Consider the following 21,105-nt stretch of genomic DNA (forward strand, 5'->3'; position numbering starts at 1 on the left):
TTCCTTTCTAGAAACTTTAGAAGTTATTATAAATCGGTGTATGAGTGAGTGTGTTGGTTCTTTCCTGATTTAATTGCTTCTAAATAATTTTTAAAGGCTTCCTGAATGTGGAGAAGATGTGTTAGAAAACATTTTTGACAATGCCAAGATTAGTTTAGTTTTTCTGTTTATTTGGTGGCATAGATAGTTATCCCAAGTGACAACTTTATTGAATGAAGAGGCCTCAGTATTTTTTTTTAACCACATTTCCTTAAAATCCTAATCATAATAGTCTCATAACTGCTAGTGCTACCCAACGAAGTACTTACCTTCTGTGAAGAATTGGTTATGTAGTCTTGGATAATACTTTTAAAACTCTGTTAACCAAGCTATTTCAGATACTCTTTGATATAAAAGTAGGAAAAGAAGCCTCACCATTTTAGGACTCCTTCAGGTCAACATCCCATGCAGGTTTATCCATAGTAGTTCCTGAAAATCACAGTCTGAGGGCTTGTTTTCAGTGGGCAAACACTATCTTTAAAATAAACCCCGTACTTCAACTCCATTTTCTTATAATGGAAATTTCTGCCTGCTGTAACTAAGGCATTTATACATGAATGATGGTGACATTTGCAGTTGTTAGACAGAAAAGTTTGCATGTATTTGAATCTTCTTTTTCCAATGATAATTTTCAATCTCTCTTCGCATTGTTTATTCTCTAGTGTATGTGAAAGGGAGAAGCAACATAAAAGAGTCTCCAGAACCCAAGGCTATCAAATGTATGAAGTAAAAGTTGCTGTAAAAGTAATGTTTTAATACCATTCCGAATTATGTGCCTGTGCATTTAATAGTATGGACATATTAACTATTCTACTACAGATAAGCTTCTATTAGTGGTTGTGCAATGGAAAGCTATATAATGTAGTCTTTACATGTATGTCAGGGTTATACCAAAGAACACGGGCTCACTTTAGTACAATCTTACCTTTCAAAATTCAGGCTTGGATCCTCCTGCTAGGATGCCTGACCACTTGCCAAATCTGTCTTTGAAGGACTGGAGGGTGATATAGTTTCCCAATGTTCAGCTACACTGAAGAGATGCAAGACCAAATTGCGATTACATCGCATTTATGACATTTTAATGACAGAATGCTCATATTGATGTGTCAAGAGTAGATCTAATACCTGCGTCCTTCAGTCCTAGTGGTCTTGCAACCGAAAAAAAGAAGTCTGCCTGTCAGTGACGCCCGTGCCACCTCGGAGCCCCTTGGTGTGGCTGCCTGTCCAGCAGTGACCGGTACTGGCGGGTTGTTCTCACAGAAAAAGTTCAACGCCCGGGTTGAGGTTCGCCCATAGGCACTGGGGGAGAGAAAAGCACCTCGAAATTCACTTTGAGCCACCGCCTGGGTGTTAGCATTCATGAAGACACATAATCCACAAAGTGATTATATGAAGGTGCTTTACTAGGTGCCAGAAGTTAGGGGCATGCCTGCCCAAATCTAACTTTGTCTGATTTGTTCACTCGGTTCTCTTTTATCTCCTAAAATATTACATATGCGTTAGGTGTCACAACACATCTATGCATATTCATTTCCTAGCTCCGCCTAGCCCCGCTTCATATGCTAATTATAATCAGTCCTTCTGCGCTTGCGTATTATTCTCTGGTGGTCATCCGGGTGGTCGTCGGGATGAAGTAAGATGTCTTCATCAGAGTTGAATTTTTTAACCTTTTCTTCTTACGCATGATCTCTGAGCCCTTGGTCTCAGTCCAAACTGCAAGGCTGATTTGATCCAGTTCCCGGGGTCCGAGAGGCCCCAGTTATCCAAATGTCTTGCAAATTGGGCATTCTTTTAGTCCTCCTCCTTATTCCTCATCATGAATCGGTGCATTCTCTCATGCTATCCTTGCACATCAATTTTGTATCTTCCAAGCACAGCCCCGGAACAGTACATCGCAAATATAACACATATTAAGCAATATTGTATATTTCATCTGCTATTACCAACACGGGTGCCGGAGGAGCGGGCAGCAGCGGGGCTGACGATGAGGGGACAGGGGACGGCGACGACCGTTGGGCTCCCTCACAGCGCAGCCCCACCCCCAACGGCCGGGGGCCGCCAAGCGCCGCTTCGCGCCTTCAAGCCTCCGCTGAGAGGCGGCGTATCCCATTGGCTGCGCGGCTTCCTTCCCACCAATGGCCGGCTTGGGGGCGGGGCTTCTTGGAGGCGGGCGGGGCGGGCTCGGTAGCGGCGGCATTTTGTGAGGCGCGGGGTGGGGAGCGGACCCTTCGCACTGTCCCTCTTCAGCCGCTGTCACTGCGCCGCGGGGCTCAGGCGGGCCGAGCTGCGGGGGCTCCCCTCATGGCCGAAAGGTAGCAGCCGGCCGGGGCACAGCGCCTTTGGGACGGGAGGTTTGAAATTGGAAGCGCGGGCGGCTGACTGGAATAACGAACCGCCGCGGGAGGCGGCCCCGCAGGAGCTTTCTCACAAGCTCAGGGTTTGAAGCGCAGTTGGAGTTAGCTTTGGGATGAGTGCGAGTGTTTAGACAACAAATGGAAGCAATAGCTGCAATAAATAAAGAGCAGCTTATGTGCTATGTATGTTCATTAAAGCTCCTATAGTATTTATCTTCTTCCTTATGCTTCATATGTCTAAATAGTGTTTTTTCATCCTCTTTCAAAGAAACAATTTGGAAACGTTATTAGGAATTTCATATACTCTATCTGTATAAAACTCAAAAAGCATGCTGTAATTACCTGTCTATATACATGCACATTTTAGAAGCTTGAAGGGGGTTGAAGTTGGATTTATGCTTGAAGCTTGTTCTCTTCTTGTGTGTGGGTTAGCTCTTTTCTTCTTAAGTAGTCTAATGTCTTTGTATTCACAAATTGTTATTTCAGTTTTCAGAAGAAAGTGACTGACTCCTGTAATGCAATACTTAAGAATGGGCTGAACAACAGATACCGTGTGTTGGAGGTCAGCGTAAAGCAGAGGAATGGAAATGACTCTGAGAAGCACCTGACGGTTACCTCATCTCAGTCACTGGAAGATACAGAGTTGTGCATCCTTAGGAACGGCTGGTAAGCAACACAGGAATGTAGACATCTGAAAGGAGTATGAAATATTGTATTATTAACTCAATTTTCTTTGTGTTGCCTTAGAGGAGAGTTTTACTGTCTTGAAAATGATTAGAAATGTTGAAACAACCTTTATCTAATGTTGGATTGTTGCCAAGTTAGTGTAATGGGTGTTGTCTTGAGAAAACTGATGATATTTAACTTGTAATGAGTGGATATTGCTACCGTAAAGTTTTAGTTTGTTCAGTCTTGTTTTCATGTGAAGAAGTAGCAAGTTTAATCAGGCTATTTAGTTTCATGTAGAAGTGTTCTTCTGAACAATAAACCCTCACTGTACGTATGAATGTACTATGTCTGTAAAACACGGGGTTTTGAACCATCTGGTAAAATCTTAAGTTGAGCTGTAAAGTATTTAAAGTAGGTCTCAATGAGGATTCTATTTTAGGTGTTTGTGCATTCTGTGGTATGTTGTAGAGGAAAGGACTAGTTTAGTCTTTTGAAACACATGGAAATGCACATGCAGTTTGCTTCTGAAAATGGAAAGCACTGTTTTAAATTTTGTGTGCAAGTCTGGAAGATAGAAAAGGGAAAACAAAGTCTAGGAAGACTTTAGAAGACAAAATATAGAACATCTTGAACCTTGAAACTTGTCAGTCAATGAAAATATTTTAAAATTATTATTATTAATAAAATATTTTGAAATTTTGCTGATCTTTTGAAACAAGTTTAATAGAAAGGTTGCGGTTACGTAATTAAAAAGTGTAGCATGCTAGTATAAAATACAACAATACTGAAATGACTCAAAGTATGGATCTGGAGTGACTTGAAATATGTTGAATCTGATATGTTAATGTATAATTTCTTATGTGTGGTGTCCTTTGTTTGCAAATGTTGTTTTTTTTGATGTATTACTTTATAGGGAGTCTGTTCCAGTTGTTCCAGGAGACATTGTTCATTTGGAAGGGGACTGTAGTTCTGGTACGTGGATAATAGATGAACAGTTTGGATACCTCATTCTTTACCCCGATCTGCTGCTTTCTGGCACTACGATATCAAACAGCATTCGTTGTGTAAGAAGAGCAGTGCTGAGTGAAAGGTTTAGGGTAAGTGTGAATTGTGGAGCATCCAATGTTTTATTGGGCTAATGTTTCACTGAAACTGTTAGTTTAGCTCAATGTTAATTAAAACTGTTAGTTGAGATGCTGTTCTGTAAAATTGTATTGACCTTCGTGATGTTTGGATTACTTGTGGTTTGCGTTTCTTTTATTTTTTCAGAGGTTTTCAGTTGAAATAATCTTGTGTTCTTAATACAGGTAGTGGGGACAAAAATGTTCTCTCCCCCCACCTCCAGATTCTGGCAACTTCTTTGATGCTTTTTTGGTTTTTAGACATGCATTTTGTGCATATGAATCTCTTCTGAGGGATGTGCCTCTTGTTGGCTGTGTGAAAACGTAATGTAACCTCATTTGGCCAAGTTAAAAGCTTCTGGAAAATCAGTAAGTTTAGCCAGTTCACCCTGTGAGAAGAGTTCTTTAGCTCATGATCTAGCTGGAATATACCTATACTGGAATTAGGGTTGGTGTGGGCTAATTCTGGAATCTGAATCCAGGTACTGGAACTTGGAGAGAGGAAAGGTTTCTTGTGCTAGTGTCCTTTACTTATATGTGGATGGCAGAGAAGCAACAGCTGCCCAGTTTCAGCTGAGGAAAAATTCCAGACATGGTGAAAATATAAATGCAAGTGGGCAAGGGAGCTGCAATGCAGTGGTGAACAGCCTGGCTGGGAGACTATGGCTGGAACAAGAAATTAAAGTACAGGAGATTAAGTCTGTGCAAAGAGATGGTGATAGGAGGACTCTGTAAGAGGAGTAATGGGATCAACTATTTGTTTGGAAGGGGCAATGCAAAGGGTCCTGATTGCAGGATAACACCACTCTCCAGTTGGGAGTGGAACCCACAACTGCCAGGTCTGTGAAAGAGATCAGTAAGTACAAAACATTACTGATTAGTTTTCCAGTTGTTTCCTGGGGGCTTATGTAGAGGCCATAATTTACTGCTACGAGTCTACGGAACCCATCCTGGAATGGGTTAGATGGGTTTGAGCCATTCTGGTATTGCTTGGACTAATTTAATGTGAGTTGGTAAAACAATGTGAAATTGCTTAATGTGTGCATAATGCAAAAATAATATTTGTAAGATTGTAAAGACAGTTGCACTAGGAAATGCTGCTGTTAATACTGTTCATGAGCAAAACTTGCTCACAATTCATTTTAATCTGTGCCTTTGTTCCTCACCTGTCAATCATATAAGGATTTTATCTTAATGCCGGGTTTGGAATAAAAATGAGAGAGAAAGCAGTAGGAGAGACCCATTTCATTATGTCTGTATTCACAGTCAAGTTTGAACAGATTAATTAGTGAGATGAAAGATAGAATGGTTTTGCAATTATTAAATAAGTGACATCCATCATGTGCAGCAAATAAACAGAAATTTTGTAGAGAAGTTACATGAAGTTAGCATAAATCTTGATGTTTGTTATATAATTTCTGTTCTAGGGCTCTGAGTCTGGATCACACCAAATGCTTGTTGGTACAATTCTTCATGAAATTTTCCAGCAATCAGTAACAAATAACTTGTCACCTGAAAAAGTAAAAGAACTAGCAAATAAAATTGTATACGGACAAAAGTATCTCAGAGAAATGTAAGTAGCATTGCAGATATCTGTTTTTTTTGGAAGACTGGATAGGAATTCTTGAACTAGCAGATAAATTTCTACTTCAAAAAATGTGTTACTACTATCAGGAGAATGTTCTACCAAATGACCTTGCTTAATAAAACTTAGGAGTCTTTTAATGAGATATTTCACTGTTCCATAATGTAGTTTAATATACCCGTCCTGCTGAACTACCTCTATAGATGTAAATTATGCTTCTGAAGAAACTCCAGCACTGTGCTTGTGTGGGTGTTTTTGCCTGTAACATTTTATTTCTCGGTATTTCTGAAAGCTGAATTAAATTTGATGAGCATAATTAGTGTTGATACTTGGGAAAAGAAATGGTGCTTGGTCACCAACAAGTTTCTGAGATGTTTGATATATTCTTCATTGGGTTATTTAATGTCTCTGATGTTAGAGGACCTTTTAATTTATTTTCTCCGCAAGTCTGATGGAAATGCTAGCTGGATGAATAGTAGTCTTCATATTTCTGTCAGAAATGATGAGACGAGTGGCTGTCAGTTTTAAGGGATCCACTGCAGACTTGACTAAAATTGAATTCAAGTCACACAAATCCAATTATCTCTAGAACATTACAAATCACATACTGGGGAAAGTGTCAGCCTTGGAAGAAATGAAAAATAAAATTAGAACAAGATTTATTACTCTGGTTCTGATATGAAGGTGACTGTTTTGGATTGTGATTTCCTCAAGGCATGTGTGTCACACTGGGCTTCCATGTTTGAAACTGTTCATTTCAATTGGTCTTTGCATACGTAAGTTACTATTTGTTGGGATTGGAAAGTATGTTACATAAAAGCCTGATGTTTGCAGCCATTTGCACTTGTTTTGTGAAACTTGCTTTATTTCTCTGGTGCTGTAAAATAATGACATTATTTCCAGTGGATGCCAGCACTGAATTGTATAATGCCACATGATTGGGTTCTGTTTAATGAGGCTTCTGCTTTCTTGCATGTTTGTAACTGTAGCAACTGAAGATTGTGATTCTTCCCCATTTAAAATGGCCTGAAGTGTAGCTGGTGCTCAGCTGTAGTTTTATGGATTAATCAGTTGAGGTGAACATTAATGAATCTGTTGTCTGTTTTATAGATGGTTCTTGAAACTTGACAGTTATTTCCAGTAATGTTAGTAATTCAGTGTCAGAGGCAAAGCTAATATTTCTAACTCCTTAATGTAAATGGCTTTATTTTTTAGGTATCACTTAAATCTGAAACAAGCAGAAGTAATGCAGGAAATAGAAGAATACTTGCCATCATTTTTTAAATGGACAGAAGACTTTATGCACAATCCAGCTAACCAAAATAAAATGCAACTAAAACTGTAAGAAGAAATTTAAAGCCATTTAAAATTGTGTATCTTGTTTGGTTTGCTTTAATTTTTAGAAGAACACTTCTTATGCAAGTCTGTTCAGTGGTAAGGAGTTAATTCATCACCTCAGTGCCTAAATAGGTAATCTTGAGCTGCACATTTAGCTGCAATTATTAATACTGGGAAAGATATAAAGGACCTTTATAGGACTGAGGGAGAAGTTACATATAATCACAGCGGTCTTAACATTTTTGTAAACAATGTGTTACAAAGTAGATATTTTAGTAATTAGGAGAGCAAGCATACTTGATCAACTGTATAAGCCTGAAGTTATGAATGTGTAAGACTGAAAACTAGAATATTAGAACTTATTGAAATAAAACTCCTCAGTAAGATAAGGTTGTCAGTGAAGCAATGTTTTGACACAGCTGTTGCTGAGCTCTTCTTGTCTGACTTCTTGTTGTCAATGGTAACAGACATAAGGTGCTCAAGTTTCAGAGAAATGGCAGGTCAGGAAGGTGGCATAAAGTAAAAATGTATATGCTACCTTCCAGTGCATATATCACTAATCCTTTTGTAGAAATGAAATGTTTTTAGAGTATGTTGATTCAGAAAAGACCAAACACTGTTAAAAAAAAAAAAACATTCAAAATTCTATTTTATCTTTTGAAGTTTAGGTGACTAGCAAAACTACACGCAAACCTGCAATTTAAATTAACTTTCTGATATACTTTCTCTGTTAATGGGAAAATGGCTTCTGTGAGACTTAATATACATTATTTCTAAAGTGGGTGCCTGTTATAACACATTTTAATATTAAAGTATTAAGAACTAAGGGAATTTCTTAACTTCTGACTTCATTTATTTTTTTCTTAGGTCAAGTGGTGATAAAACTGGAGATTTCTCTTCGAAGATAGAAATTGTAGAGATCTTAGACATTGAAGAGAATATCTGGTCTCCCAGGTTTGGATTGAAGGGAAAGATTGATGTTACAGCCAAGGTGAAAATCCATCGTCAGTCTGGAGTACAGTCTAAGATAATGCCATTAGAGCTCAAGTCTGGCAAGGAATCTAACTCTATAGAGCACAGGAGTCAGGTACAAAAAAAAAAGTAATTTGATTCTCAGTGGCCATAAGTAATTTCTTGTTTTATTAAAATGACTTATTTTGTCTTAATGAATGCAAAGTATTTTGTGTGTGGTATAACCAGGATTTGTGGATGGCTGATCCTGGAATGCAAAAAGTTGCAGATATAAAATGAAATTTTGAGTGAGAATATTTACCACTTTCAAATGCCTTTGTCTTTTATCCTGAAGAAAAGCAAAGATCTCTTAATACATCCATGTATTAGCTTGAGGCAGGTTGCCTTAAAAATCAGCATCGTACATCCTGGCAGATAGCTGGTCAGTGATCTAGAGGTAGTAGCAATGTACAAGCTTTTGTTAGGAAAGATGCCTTTTAATTGAAATATTTCATGAGGTGCTTACTACTTTCTAGATTCTTTGTGATAGCAATGGCTGCTTAAATAAATTTTGGAAATACTAAATTCATCCTTTTTTTGTAACACATTATAAAAGTTATATATAATGTTTGCAGGTTATTCTGTATACCTTGTTGAATTTAGAAAGGAGAGTAGATCCTGAAGCTGGATTTCTTCTTTATCTTAAAACTGGTACTATGTACCCTGTTTCTGGGACTCGCATGGATAAAAGAGGTAAAGCTGTTCCCTTGCCTTGGAAACCATACTTAACTATCATAATTAAAACTAAGCATTCTAGTAATAGTTAAACACATCAAGACTTTCTCTTATGGACGTATCTGTACAGATACGTACAGATGTACTGCGTGTCATATTTTTACGTATTCCAATAAGCTTACATTAAAGACTTAAATGTTTTGTTAATACATTAGGACTTTGCTATATGAGTACCTATGCCTTAGCTAAGCGTGGTGCCTGGTTACTTTTCAGTTAAGAATGAATGAAAATAAAACTTAAACTGTCTACTTAGTTTGTTCTTTTTTTGGGCAGAATTAATGAAGCTAAGAAACCAGGTGGCCTTCTACTTAATGCACAGTACATATAAATCTGCTGTGGGAAGACAGCAGTCACAGCTCGCTGCTTTGCCTCCTGTAATTGATGACAGTCAAGCCTGTAAATACTGTTCCCAAATGCACAATTGTTTCCTATATAGCAGGTAAAAAAAAAAAAATAAAGTTTGACTCTCTTTTTTAAATAAGCTTTAAATGCTTTTAAATGATGCTGTAATTTGATTTTTGTGATTGACAGTTTATTATTTTTTGTAATTCTTGCATCCTGAAATAACATTCTGTTGAATCACAATGCATATAGTCTGTCTGATCTGGCAGAGACTTGAACATCTTTGCTCAGGTGCACTTTTAGCAGGACAAAATCTGAGAGAAGTCTCAACAAATCACTTGATGAAGACAACAGATTTCTACTATATTTAATAATAATTAGGTTAAAAAACTATATCCTTTCAACTTTTTGAAGTGGGCAGTCTTATGAGGCAGTAGGGCTGAGTTGTGACTGGGCAACAAGGAATGGTACGTCAATACTACTGTAATCAGTGGTGTTATTACGTCTCCCATTAAAAGACATCGTGAGCAAATACATGAGCAAATAAATTTTAACATAAAGTTACCGAGTTGGTTATAAACGTATTACAAAGCTTAATGGTGGCTTTGTGTGTTTTTCTTGTCACAGTAAAAAAAAGAACAAATTTTATGCTGAAGAGATCAAGTGGGTTTTAAAAGAACAGGAGAACTTTAGGGGAGATCTTGTTTTTAAAGCTGTAGGGATAAAAGTGTTGAGGGAACTAGCTTTGTGGGTATATGCTATGTTTTTGTACAGTAATTTTAATGAAATATTACTTGTAATATTTGGCTGTTAAAGCATTACATTATTCCTAATTGAGAAGTGATCTTAACTTCTGAACTAACCTTTTTCTCTTTGACTGCATTTCTGTATGCATGATTTAAGTATGTCTATAGATACATAGTTCTGAGATGAATCCACTTGAAGTATGGTTTTTATATTAACTGTTAAATCTCATTTGCTTAACTAAATCTCAGTATAGTATTCATACCGTACTAAAAAAAGGTGTGAAAGATCAAATATCTAAATGTATTCTAATGTATTCACAGTCAAAACTGTGTAAACTACCTTTGAAATATCTTTACTTTCTTTAACTTACTGTCCTTAATTCAAAATCATAGAGGTCATGTAAAGTTATTAATGAGATTGTTCATATGAACGAAGGATATATTCAACCCCATTTCAATGATGATAGACTAATCTAAATGGTGTGTTTTTCAGTGATTAAATGTAGATTGGCATTACCTACACAGAGACTTGGAAGAAAAAGATAAAAGTTGATTCTTTCCTGTGTTTGGTTCTACTCCTAGGGCTGTAGAAGAAAAGATTGCTAGTATTTCTTTTCCTCCTGCCATGGTATCAATTATTGAAAAAGAGACCCAGCACCTGAAACCCTCCCATTTGGAGTATTTTAGTCTGTGGTATCTAATGTTAACCTTGGAGCTGCAAACCGGAGAGGGTAAAAAGGGGTATAAAAATATATGGATGATACCTTCTTTGGAAAGGTAAGATGAATTTCTAACCTGGTACAAATGATCCTCCCCTTCAGTAATTGGGAGTGGAGCACTGTGAACTTGTAGTTTTCCCTACAAGGAAACTAGATGTTCTCCATTGCTTGTAGAAATAGTCAAATATGCTTTTTGCAAGGTAGTTTTTTGTGAAATGTGACCTAATGAAGGCATTAGCTTACTACATTCATAGGTTTTGTATTTTCAATAGGAGATTTTTGGTTTTAATTCATACACAGGAAAAGTAAATTAATTGCAGCCTCGACCTTCAGAAGCAGAAGTTGTAGAATTTTGTGTTGTTTTAGTCTCTGAGGGTTGACACTGAGTGTTGACTGTGAGTCCAGCTCATTGCACCAGTTTCCTGAGGGTTTATTTGATAAAGAATCATCTGTTTGGGGCCGTACTCATAGACATGCCTAAGAACATGGACAAAAACCTGTCTAAGGGCTTTTGCTGGCTGAAGTGGCATGCTATTTTACACTGCCTAATCTAGCAGCTGCGGAAAAATTTGCTGTTTTTGGGCCCATTTCAGTGTGTCTGTAGAAGGGAAGTGTCATTGTGTTGTTTAAGGTGAAGCAAGAAACTCAAACAAATATTAAACACTTCAGTGAAGTGCATCCATTCATTTCAGTGTTCAGTTTTGAATAGGAAGTTATAGATAACTTTAGATACCACAGTCTTTTCTTGAAACAAGTACGAGGGGTTTTACATATTTCTACAATCCTTTTCTTGTCAGAGTGGCTATTGTAAAGTGTCTGTTTAATCGTTTGTTTGTTTCTTCTTACATAATCTCACTTACCAAGGGGATTTTATATTAAAATATTTTTTTGTAATATCTTCACAGAGAGAAGGCTGGAGATTGTGTTGGAAATATGATCAGAATTGATCAAGTGCAGGAAATTTCCGAAGGACAGTATCTGCATTCTTTCCAACGTAAAAATGGTGCAATACCTGGAGCAAACCTCTTGGCTGGTGATAGAGTGGTTGTGAGTGGAGAGGAAAATGGGTTACTTGGTTTGGCTACTGGCTATGTTAGAGAAATCAGTGCAACAAAAGTCTCCTGTTTGTTGGGCAGGTAATAGAACAAAAGGAAAAACAGCTGTTTGAAGGCATTGTGATAGGGGCTTCAGGAGGGGTACTTCCAGGCCTCAAGGCAGCTCTCACATGGTCTGACTCGGGCCTGGGGAAGTGCACCCCTGAAAATCTTGTCTTGATTGAAAATGTCTGACCTTGATTAGTGACTATGCCTATATATTTAGCTAGGTTGACTGATTAAGAACATGTTTGCAAACTCAATTTACGTACTTCTCCAACATGAGACTATATGGATACTGTGATGGTTGCTGTTAAAGGTAACTTTCATTATTCAGACTAAACTACCTTTAAATTTGGCTCTGATTGTATTTTGTTTGCATCAGTTAGTAGTGTTTCTTCTAGCTATTGCTTTACTCTGTGACCTCTGGGAGCTTAATGCTTAGTAATAAGTCTTTCATCATCAACATGCTGCTTGTAAACAGAATTAACTTGTCCATGTTACTGTTATCCTCCAGGAATTTATCAAAGCTCCCCAAGGATACCATGTTTAGGCTGGATCACGAAGAAGGAGATTTTGGTACAGGGGTCCCCTTTGAAAACCTTTCCAAATTGATGAAAGATTCTCCAGTCAGGTATGAAGAATCAAATTCATTTCCCACTTTGAAGGTTTTGGGGTAGTTTCTCAGTAGGCAACTCTTAATTCTTGTTTTTTCCATCCACAGTGAAAAGCTCCGCAACTTGATTATTGACTTCTACAAACCACGTTTTATTCAGCATTTGAGCTCAGTTCTTCCTGCAGAAGCAAAGGAAACTGTTGCAAATATTTTAAAGGGTATAAAATCTTTCTAAATCCTTCCCCTCACTCCCCCAATCTTTTGTTTAGTAGCATAAGTCTATTGCCAGAGCACTTATCACACTAAATACAAGTTTGTTTTTTTCCTAGATCAGGGCCTAGTAGTAGTTTTCTGCTTAAAAATAAGACAAGTTCTAACATTATATGTCTTTCTGTGATTAAAATAGTTAGAAATTGCTTGAAAGACATGACCAGATGTTTGCTTAGAATTTCACTTTACTTTTGTTACTTCCTGCAGCTTGCTGTTTGCTCTCTTAACTTTACAAAATCAGGAGCTGAAAAGACTCTTGGGATAGGGGAAGTGGACTTTTAGAGTGGAAGGAGATGGGCTTTCATGTAAGCACTCACTTGCATAAGACCTCTTGCTGACTTGGCTGTGCTGTAATATGCAAAGCTTTGTGGCACTCTTGGTTATTTTTTGTTTTTTTTTTCAAACAAACTTCGTATGTGGTAGTGTCATGTATTCGGTGAAAATGTTTCACTGCCTCTGACAGATTTGTCTGTGAAAGCAGAAATTTAATTGATTTGTCTTAAAACAAAACTCTGAATACAAACTTTCTGAAGACTAAAAGATGTCTTGTTGCTTTGAGGTCTGCTTCAAATAAGAATTTGCCCAGCCTCCTAGCCAACTGCTGAAAGAATAGGAAATGAGAGGAAGGCATATATTCTGAAACTTAAGAATGACAGATTAACAGGTACTGGAAGACAGAGTAACAGTTCCTTCCTGTACTTGCGAGCCATATGTGTTCTTTACAGTAAGGCACTGATAATTCTAGATGCTTCTTGTTTTTTTGCTTGAGCTTTGCCTAGTCCAAGGCACTGAAATATACTGCTCATCTGCATCAGACAGGGAAAAATAGCTCTGGTTTCTTGCTTCTTCTAAAAAAGATTATGCAATCTCTGCAATTCACTTCCCTTTGCTGTTAGTCCTGTGTTTGAACATGAAAGTGGGTATGATAAAATAGAAATGTCCATACAAGGTATCATATGGAAGTGGTCACTTAGTATATTAGAAAAAAAGGCATAAAAGGCCTACAAAGAAAAATGTCTTCCATTTTTAGGACTGTAGTGCAGACCCTGTACTACTTGTCTATGTATATTATAATGTTGAACATTATAATGTACTTTATAATGTTGAACTTCATCAGAATGTGCAGACTTGCCCCAATATTCCCTTAAAGAGTTTAAGGGGAGGCAGAAACTGTAGTTTTGCTTTATGATGTTAGCAAATGTAATGATTAGGAAGGACAGACACTTCATTGTTATTTTAATTCTTTAAAGGTCTGAATAAGCCTCAGAAACAGGCAATGAAACAAGTGTTGCTTTCGAAGGACTACACGCTTATTGTGGGTATGCCCGGAACTGGAAAAACTACTACAATATGTGCTCTGGTAAGATCCTGTGCCTAGATTTTGAATTTTTTATGACACTTGGAGGAGAGTATTAAACACTTTATAAAGCATACTTTTCTAAAGTGATTGTCATGATTTAGTGTACTGCTATTTGCATAATTCCAAATAAGAAAATTGATTTCTTTTATTGAAGAACCTTTATTTGGTACAACTAAAAATTTGTTTTTGTGCACTTCTGCTTTTGTGGAAGTATGTGGAAGGGAAGAAATTCAAGAGTAATATTTAGTCTTGGACATTTTAATGTTGAATTCTTTGGCCCCAAATGTCAGCAAGCCCTCCAATCCTGACTCACGGCTCAAAAAAGGACTCCTTGGAGAAGTCTCTAACTTGCCTGTGTTTAAATTATATAAATGTGTGGTGCTGAAGCATGTGTAGACTGTTAGCCAGCTCCTCTGGCTAGTGGTTCTCACTCTGGGGACGGACTGTGGGGGCATACTGGATTCAGGCTGTAGGTTGAGTGAGTTCTTGACAGCTGGAAGTGAGATGTCACTATTGTTTCATCTTTCCTAATTGGGTATTCTGCTCTTGTTCCTCCCCTGCTGTGTGAGATCTGATGGGGAGAGAGGAGGACAGAGCAAGCAGCTGCTGCTATCAGATCAGCTCATTCTACTGAATCTGATGTAGTTAAATTGTCAGATAAATCGTCCCTTCTTACAGTAGGGATGTTCTTTGGTGTGCTGCCTTTTTAGTGCAGTTGGCAAGTCTGAATGGAGGTTATTTCTGTTTTGCAGCATATGTTATACATGTGCTGTTTAGGAGGAACATCACATCTCTTGTCTGTGTCCCTTTGATAACAGCTAGGTAGCAGATTTGGCCAGGACGAATGATATAAATGAAGTCATACTTGCTCTTGGTTTCCTCTGAAACTTACTGTTCCCCCTAGGCAAACTTGGGATTGCTGGTTCTTGTATATAAGCTAACAACTTTGTCTTTTCTTTCCCTTTGCCACTTGTTAGGTGAGAATTCTCTCTGCTTGTGGCTTCAGTGTTCTTCTGACTAGTTTTACACACACTGCTGTGGACAATATTCTGCTGAAGCTAGCCAAATTCAAAGTAGGCTTCTTGCGTTTGGGACGAGCTCAGAAGGTTCATCCAGATATACGGAAATTTACAGAAGAAGAAATTTGCAGGTCCAAGTCAATTAACTCTGTAACAGATTTGGAAGAGCTCTATAACAGTCAGGTGAGAAAAGTGTTTTTGCTAGCCCTGTGAAATGTTCAGGATAATTGTTAGTATTCTGTTTGTTCAGATACTGCAGAGAAAGAACCTATCCCAAGTTTGTGTTACTGGCTTGAGAAGCCTGAGCTGAAGAAGATACTCAATTTCTGCCTCATTGCAATTTCATTATAGCCAATGATGACCAACATTAGTAATCTAAAAGCCAAAAAGCATTTTTTCTGCTTAAAAAATAGCTACATATAATAACACGTATGTATTATACATGTAATTACATATAATAATTCCCAAAGGCTCCAGTCCCTCTCACTTGTGCAGGTTGTGGTGTTTGTAGAATCAGGGGACGGGGAAGAAGAAAAATTGTGCTGTGGAGCTGATCTCATCAAACACTAATTTTTGATTGAAAGATCAGTGCTGCTCTGTGTGTTAATGCAAAGGACCATGCCATGAACTGGGGAAACAGTGGGTGGCAGCTTTAAATTAAATTCATTGAAAGAATGAAGTGTCATGGTATTTGGAATAAATGCCATATTTCAAAACCTATCACTTTGCTGTTGATAGGCGTTGCAGGAAAATTATTGAAGTCGTAACAGAAGTGTTGTAACATTTCATATTTAGTCACTTCAGATTGCATTGGGAGCACAGAGATGGGAAGAACTTATCATAGAATCATAGAATCATTTAGGTTGGAAAAGACCTCTAAGATCACCTAGTCCAACCTTTATATTCTTCTGAAGCACAGCAAGAATATGTAATGCATTGTGACTACTTAAAAGTCCTATAAATGGGCAAATAAATACAAAGCTGAACTTTCAGCTGTTGTTTTATTGTCTATGTGAAAGCTTAAAAAAAGGGGGGAGAAGGGGAGAAAAATATGCTCCTACTTTTCTAAGGTAGTCATTTTAACACACTCCGGGAATTGTGTATGCACAGAATTTGGTATTATCCTGAGCACGTCAGGAATGAGTTATTTACCAAGTCCTATTCTAAAGCTGATTTTTGTTTGTCATTTGTTGTTGATGCAAAATTTTAGGAATATGAGGCCAATATGTATGCAAAGAGTGAACTGCTCTGATCTCAAGGATTAAAGGTTTTTCTTTTTTCTTTTTAGTTAATTAAAAATAATTTTCTTCTAATCTAAAAATGTACTGTTAAAGTGTGTGAGATGTCTCTTATTTTTACTGTCTCAATTTTCAGCCAGTGGTAGCAACAGCTTGCATGGGAGTAAATCACCCCATCTTTGCTCAGAAGCAGTTTGATTTCTGTATAGTTGATGAAGCTTCCCAAATAAGCCAGCCCATCTGTTTGGGCCCACTATTCTGCTCCAAAAGGTTTGTGCTAGTAGGGGATCATCAGCAGCTGCCTCCGCTTGTACAGAATTCAGAAGCAAGGTAAGATAAAATGCTGCTGGACAGATATTAGTGATATGAATTCTGGGAAGTCTCTTGCGATGTGTGGCCTGACGCATTTTTGTGACTTTTCTTTTCTATCAGAGATCTTGGTATGAGCGAAAGCTTATTTAAAAGGCTGGAGCAAAACCAGAACGCTGTTGTCCAGTTAACTGTGCAATACAGAATGAACAGGTATTTGTAACTTGTTATAGTAGGGTTTTCAATGTGGGATTGAAATTGCAGGATTTAAAATTTCTTCTCTTTTAAATCTTTAGTAAAATTATGTCACTGAGTAACATGCTAGTGTATGAAGGCAAACTGGAATGTGGATCAGAGAAGGTGTCAAATGCCACTGTTAACTTGCCAAACCTAAAGAAGTTGAAACTGGAACTTGCAGATGCTTCAAAAACATGGTTGAAAGAAGTACTTGAGCCAGACAAACCTGTGTGTTTTCTGAACACTGAGAAGGTAAAGTTCATTATGTTCTTCTTTCAAAATTGCATTTTTGATGCAAGTTTTCAATACAGCCAGCACATAAGAATTCATACAACTTAGGCAGGGTAAAGTGTATAGCTTTAAAAATGGTTTCTTGCTTTATATATAAACTGCAATGTGTAAAGATGTTGTTAAGAGTTGATCAATTGGAGTGGTAGAGCTGCTGCTGGAAATATTGCATCTGAAAAGTTTAATTCAGGCAGTGTTGCAGATAATGCTACGTGTGATATAGACTTTGTTCGTATGTAGAGAATGCAGCTGTAAGTGTGCAGCCCTACTGTGTCCTTGCAACCACAGACTGTTGTCATTTCCAGTGGCTGAGGATCAGTGGTGTCTAAGCTGTGCACCAGTGGCAGGAATAATTTTAACTCTATTAAATTTTGTGGACATTTTGAACTGGGAGGAGTAAGTTGCTTCAGATGTGTGTTTTAATAGAGACTGAAATGATTGCAGGAAAAATGAAACTCTAGAATCAATAAGAATTAGGCAATGAAACTGAGGTAAAATGAAGAAGAGTTTATTAATCTTTTTCCAAATATATTTTATACTAATATGCACTCACAGTCTCGTATTTGGAGACACTGTAGTTGGTGACTGGATTATAATGATTTGAGCCTAACAGCTTTGATGTTGATTCCTCTTGACACTACCTTTTGCCAATAACTGCTGACCCTGGAAAGAACTCCCCAGTCAGTCTTTGTGTGCTCTCAAGCATGTTTTCTGACCCTTTCATAGAAAAGTTAACAGTTGGTCATAGGGAAGATGCTTGTCACAGTAGGAAACTGGCTGATATTCTGTTTGTCCGTTAATCTGACCAAAATTGGTCATGTGAAAACTGGATCTGCTGTTCCATTTTAATTTTTTGCTTTGCTAGAAAACCCATCTCAAGTATATATAGCTGTTGTGTTTGTAGAACCAGCAGGAAAGTTTCTCTTTCCAAAATATTTTTGGTTTTGTTGAGGCATTAGGCTCTGATGTCACATCTTTTTCAACTTGCTGTAAAAATTCCACTACGGTAGTTTATCAAACAAACCAAAAGAACCACCCACAAAAAAGTCTGTTTTTTATATGGTATATTATGTGAACTCTGAAATCAGATGATTGAGCCTTGACAGTTTCCTGAGGTGCCTTGCTATTACTAGAAATTTACTACTATTTGAAAGTGCTATTACTAGCAACTCATCTTTGTAGAGTGTTTCAACCACTTTGCAGATGCTGTGTTCTGAGGTTACTTTATGGTATAGGTTGTTATACTCTGTCAAATTTAGCTTTTACCCTTTACCCTTTTTTATTAAAACTTAATGTAAAAATGGTATGATATGATGAGTTAAGGATCAGAATACAGTGTGTGATTGTAGACACTCATTATTTTCTGCTTGTATTTCTAAAGGTCCCAGCACCAGAACACGCAGAAAAAGGTGGTGTATATAATGTGACAGAAGCCAAACTTGTGTTCTTCCTCACATCCTTATTTATTAAGGTACATTTTACTTAATTACATTGCTCAAGAGGGACAGCTTTATAATGAATTCTACATTGCTGTAGAAGCTCCAACCACATGTACAGGAGGGATGACCTTAAGGATAAATTCAATGTTAGCTGCGTGTCACTATAGTGAGGGATCTGAGGTCTGCATTCAGTTCCCTGTTCCTTGCCTGGTTGCAGCTAGGCTGCATAAAAGCTGGATGACAATTTCTTTGAGATGATATTTTTTTTGTAAGGGAGGGGAAAGGATTTGCCCTTGTTCCTTGTTTCAGCTAGTAAACTTCAGGGGTAATACAGAGTAATTAAGAGTAATGAACGTTCACCTTGCAGTCTGAGGAAGAAAGGAAGATGAGGATTTTGATATGTCTTTGCGCTAGGTTTAAGACAAAGCTTGGGGTCTTGCAGTAATTAGTATTTTCTTTAGTTAACGCCAATTATACCTAGAGTTCCACTGACTTTTTAGTGTAGAGACGATAGCTTGCAGCACTATTTAAATATATAGATTAGCCCTGTTGAGGCTCTTCTGACTGTAAAGAATATCCCAGGCTAACTGCAGTGACAGTTTTTTTTTTCCTTCTGTTTTCTTTATTTAGGCTGGTTGTAAGCCTTCAGACATAGGTGTGATATCACCATACAGACATCAGTTAAAAATAATCACTGATTTGATGGCAAGACTGAAGGAGAACAGAGTGGAAGTCAACACTATAGACAAGTACCAAGGAAGAGACAAAAGTATCATAATTGTATCTTTTGTTAGGAACAGTAATGAAGAAAATGTGAGTTGGTTGTACTAACTTGACTTTCAATCTGGGTAAAATTCACCCACAACCTTGAAGTTTTTGACACATTTTGACAACTAAATTATCTACATTAAATTCTACATCTTAGGTAGGAAAACTAACAGCAAATTTTGTTTAACAGCTTGGCACCCTCCTGAAGGATTGGAGACGTCTTAATGTTGCTATCACAAGAGCCAAGCACAAACTAGTTATGGTGGGCTGCATTCCATCCCTGCGTCGCTACCCTCCTTTGGAGAAGCTACTGTGCCACTTACAGTCTGAGGCAATGATATCCTTTTTCTCAAAACTGTTTTGTGAAAAGGGGAAGGTGAGATGGGACTTGTTGGGATGGGGGTAAGGTTGGGAAGACCTCTGATCATTTAGGTCATAGCTGTAACGTTGGTTGACAGCACAGCACAGAATGTGTCAATTAAATGTACCAAAAATACACTTTGAGATAAAGCTAATAGGTGGATCTAGAACCTTTGCTCTATCTTCAAAAGTAGAAATAAGTCCATGGTGATTTGCAATTTAACTTTGACATAACTAAACTATTAATTTTTTTTGCAGTTTTTGTTGATCATCTTAGTTTCTTGGCATCTTAATGTCAGTGTGATTTGTTTTCCTCTGGAAGAACCATGTATTTAAATACAGGTTGAGAGAATGGTTCAGGAATAAGGTTGCTAGATGGGAAAGCAGTATGACTTTCATATGATTTTTTTTGTTCTCTCCAGCATTGTACTAAGTTTGTTCTAGTTATGGCTCCTTACATTTCCTATTTAAATGGGAAGGTTGAAAAGCTCTTAGTAGATGCTTCATTTTTTTTTAAGCATCAATCACTACATACTCGTTTTTTTGTGTGTGAAAGCAATACCTTATTGAAATGTTTGAGAACTACTTCCTTAACTTGCTACATCTTCAATCTTCCAGCTGGGGCTTATGAGAGTATCCACAAATGTAACATTTTGTGATTATGAAGACTGTTTTAAAGACATCTCTCATCTATTTTCTTCTATTGCTGCTGAATGTAAATCACTGCTTAGTAGGGTGTGAGTGCTGATGTGCACTGTTCAGTCTGAATGAAGCCAAAACTGAAATGACATTCAATTATTTTAAATGGTTCCTTTCAGTAAAAGTAACAATACACATTTCTTTCTTTAGTAAGCTGAGTATGCTGGTCATTTTAGTACCAGTGTATTTGCAACAAATGAGGAATATGAAGTCTTCTGTTCCTTCAGCTACTGGTTGGCTATTTCTATATTCACTTTTATCTTGATGAACAGTTTTCTGTATAAGTGAATGGAGAAAAACTTGAAAAGAGAGGAGTAAACCAGTGCTGCATCGAGTCAGTTTTCTGGGCTCAGTTTGGTTTTAAACACTCTGAAATGTAGCTGACATACAGTTAATCCCATTGTTAGCATTCCTAATAAACTGTTGTGCAGTTTGGGGGGATGTGTTCTTTCAAAGTCTTATGTTCTTTCCCTTTTTAAAATACTGATCTCTTATATTTATATACATGCTGTAATTAATCTCTCATATGAGGATCCCTTGGGGGCTTGTCTAATCCCTTGATTTTACATACATCTGGGAGGAATGTGATACTGATTCACTTAACTCCTTTTTATGGACTAATACATTTCACAGGTGAACCTGCTGAAGTGAAATGCTGCCTAGCTGAAGATTGTCATAAAACTCCTGCTGGTTTCAGTCTTTGATCTATAGTCTTTTCATACAAAATGAATTCCCAAGAAACAAAACTA

At 37.4% G+C, this 21,105-nt stretch overlaps 2 protein-coding genes across 2 annotated transcripts in view; both read left to right on the forward strand.

Annotated features, from left to right (window-relative positions):
* Positions 1–2,204: 2,204 nt before the first annotated feature.
* Positions 2,205–20,399, forward strand: DNA2 (DNA replication helicase/nuclease 2). Its single transcript, XM_013173116.3, has 21 exons — positions 2,205–2,351; positions 2,880–3,059; positions 3,976–4,159; positions 5,611–5,756; positions 6,984–7,109; positions 7,974–8,193; positions 8,693–8,810; positions 9,126–9,291; positions 10,523–10,717; positions 11,565–11,795; positions 12,271–12,387; positions 12,478–12,587; positions 13,890–13,999; positions 14,977–15,201; positions 16,393–16,586; positions 16,689–16,778; positions 16,862–17,054; positions 18,472–18,561; positions 19,160–19,342; positions 19,488–19,634; positions 20,260–20,399. Exons 1-21 carry the CDS (start codon positions 2,341–2,343, stop codon positions 20,314–20,316), a joined length of 3,093 nt encoding a protein of 1,030 aa, XP_013028570.1. The 5' UTR covers positions 2,205–2,340; the 3' UTR covers positions 20,317–20,399.
* RUFY2 (RUN and FYVE domain containing 2) overlaps positions 19,535–21,105 on the forward strand; it is a 30,061-nt gene continuing 28,490 nt past the window's right edge. The window contains exon 1 of the mRNA XM_013173143.3: positions 19,535–19,673. The gene's annotated coding sequence lies outside the window, so the exon portion shown is untranslated. The remainder of the gene's footprint in view (positions 19,674–21,105) is intronic.

Source organism: Anser cygnoides, chromosome 7 (genome assembly GCF_040182565.1).
Source record: "Anser cygnoides isolate HZ-2024a breed goose chromosome 7, Taihu_goose_T2T_genome, whole genome shotgun sequence".
NCBI lineage: Eukaryota > Metazoa > Chordata > Aves > Anseriformes > Anatidae > Anser > Anser cygnoides.

What these genes read in the sequence shown, in the direction of transcription:
- DNA2 (XM_013173116.3), top strand. An exon ending in AATAAAATGCAACTAAAACT is followed by an intron (nt 7,110 to 7,973) that starts GTAAGAAGAAAT and finishes TTTTTTTCTTAG; the next exon opens with GTCAAGTGGTGATAAAACTG. An exon ending in GTACAGAATTCAGAAGCAAG is followed by an intron (nt 16,587 to 16,688) that starts GTAAGATAAAAT and finishes CTTTTCTATCAG; the next exon opens with AGATCTTGGTATGAGCGAAA.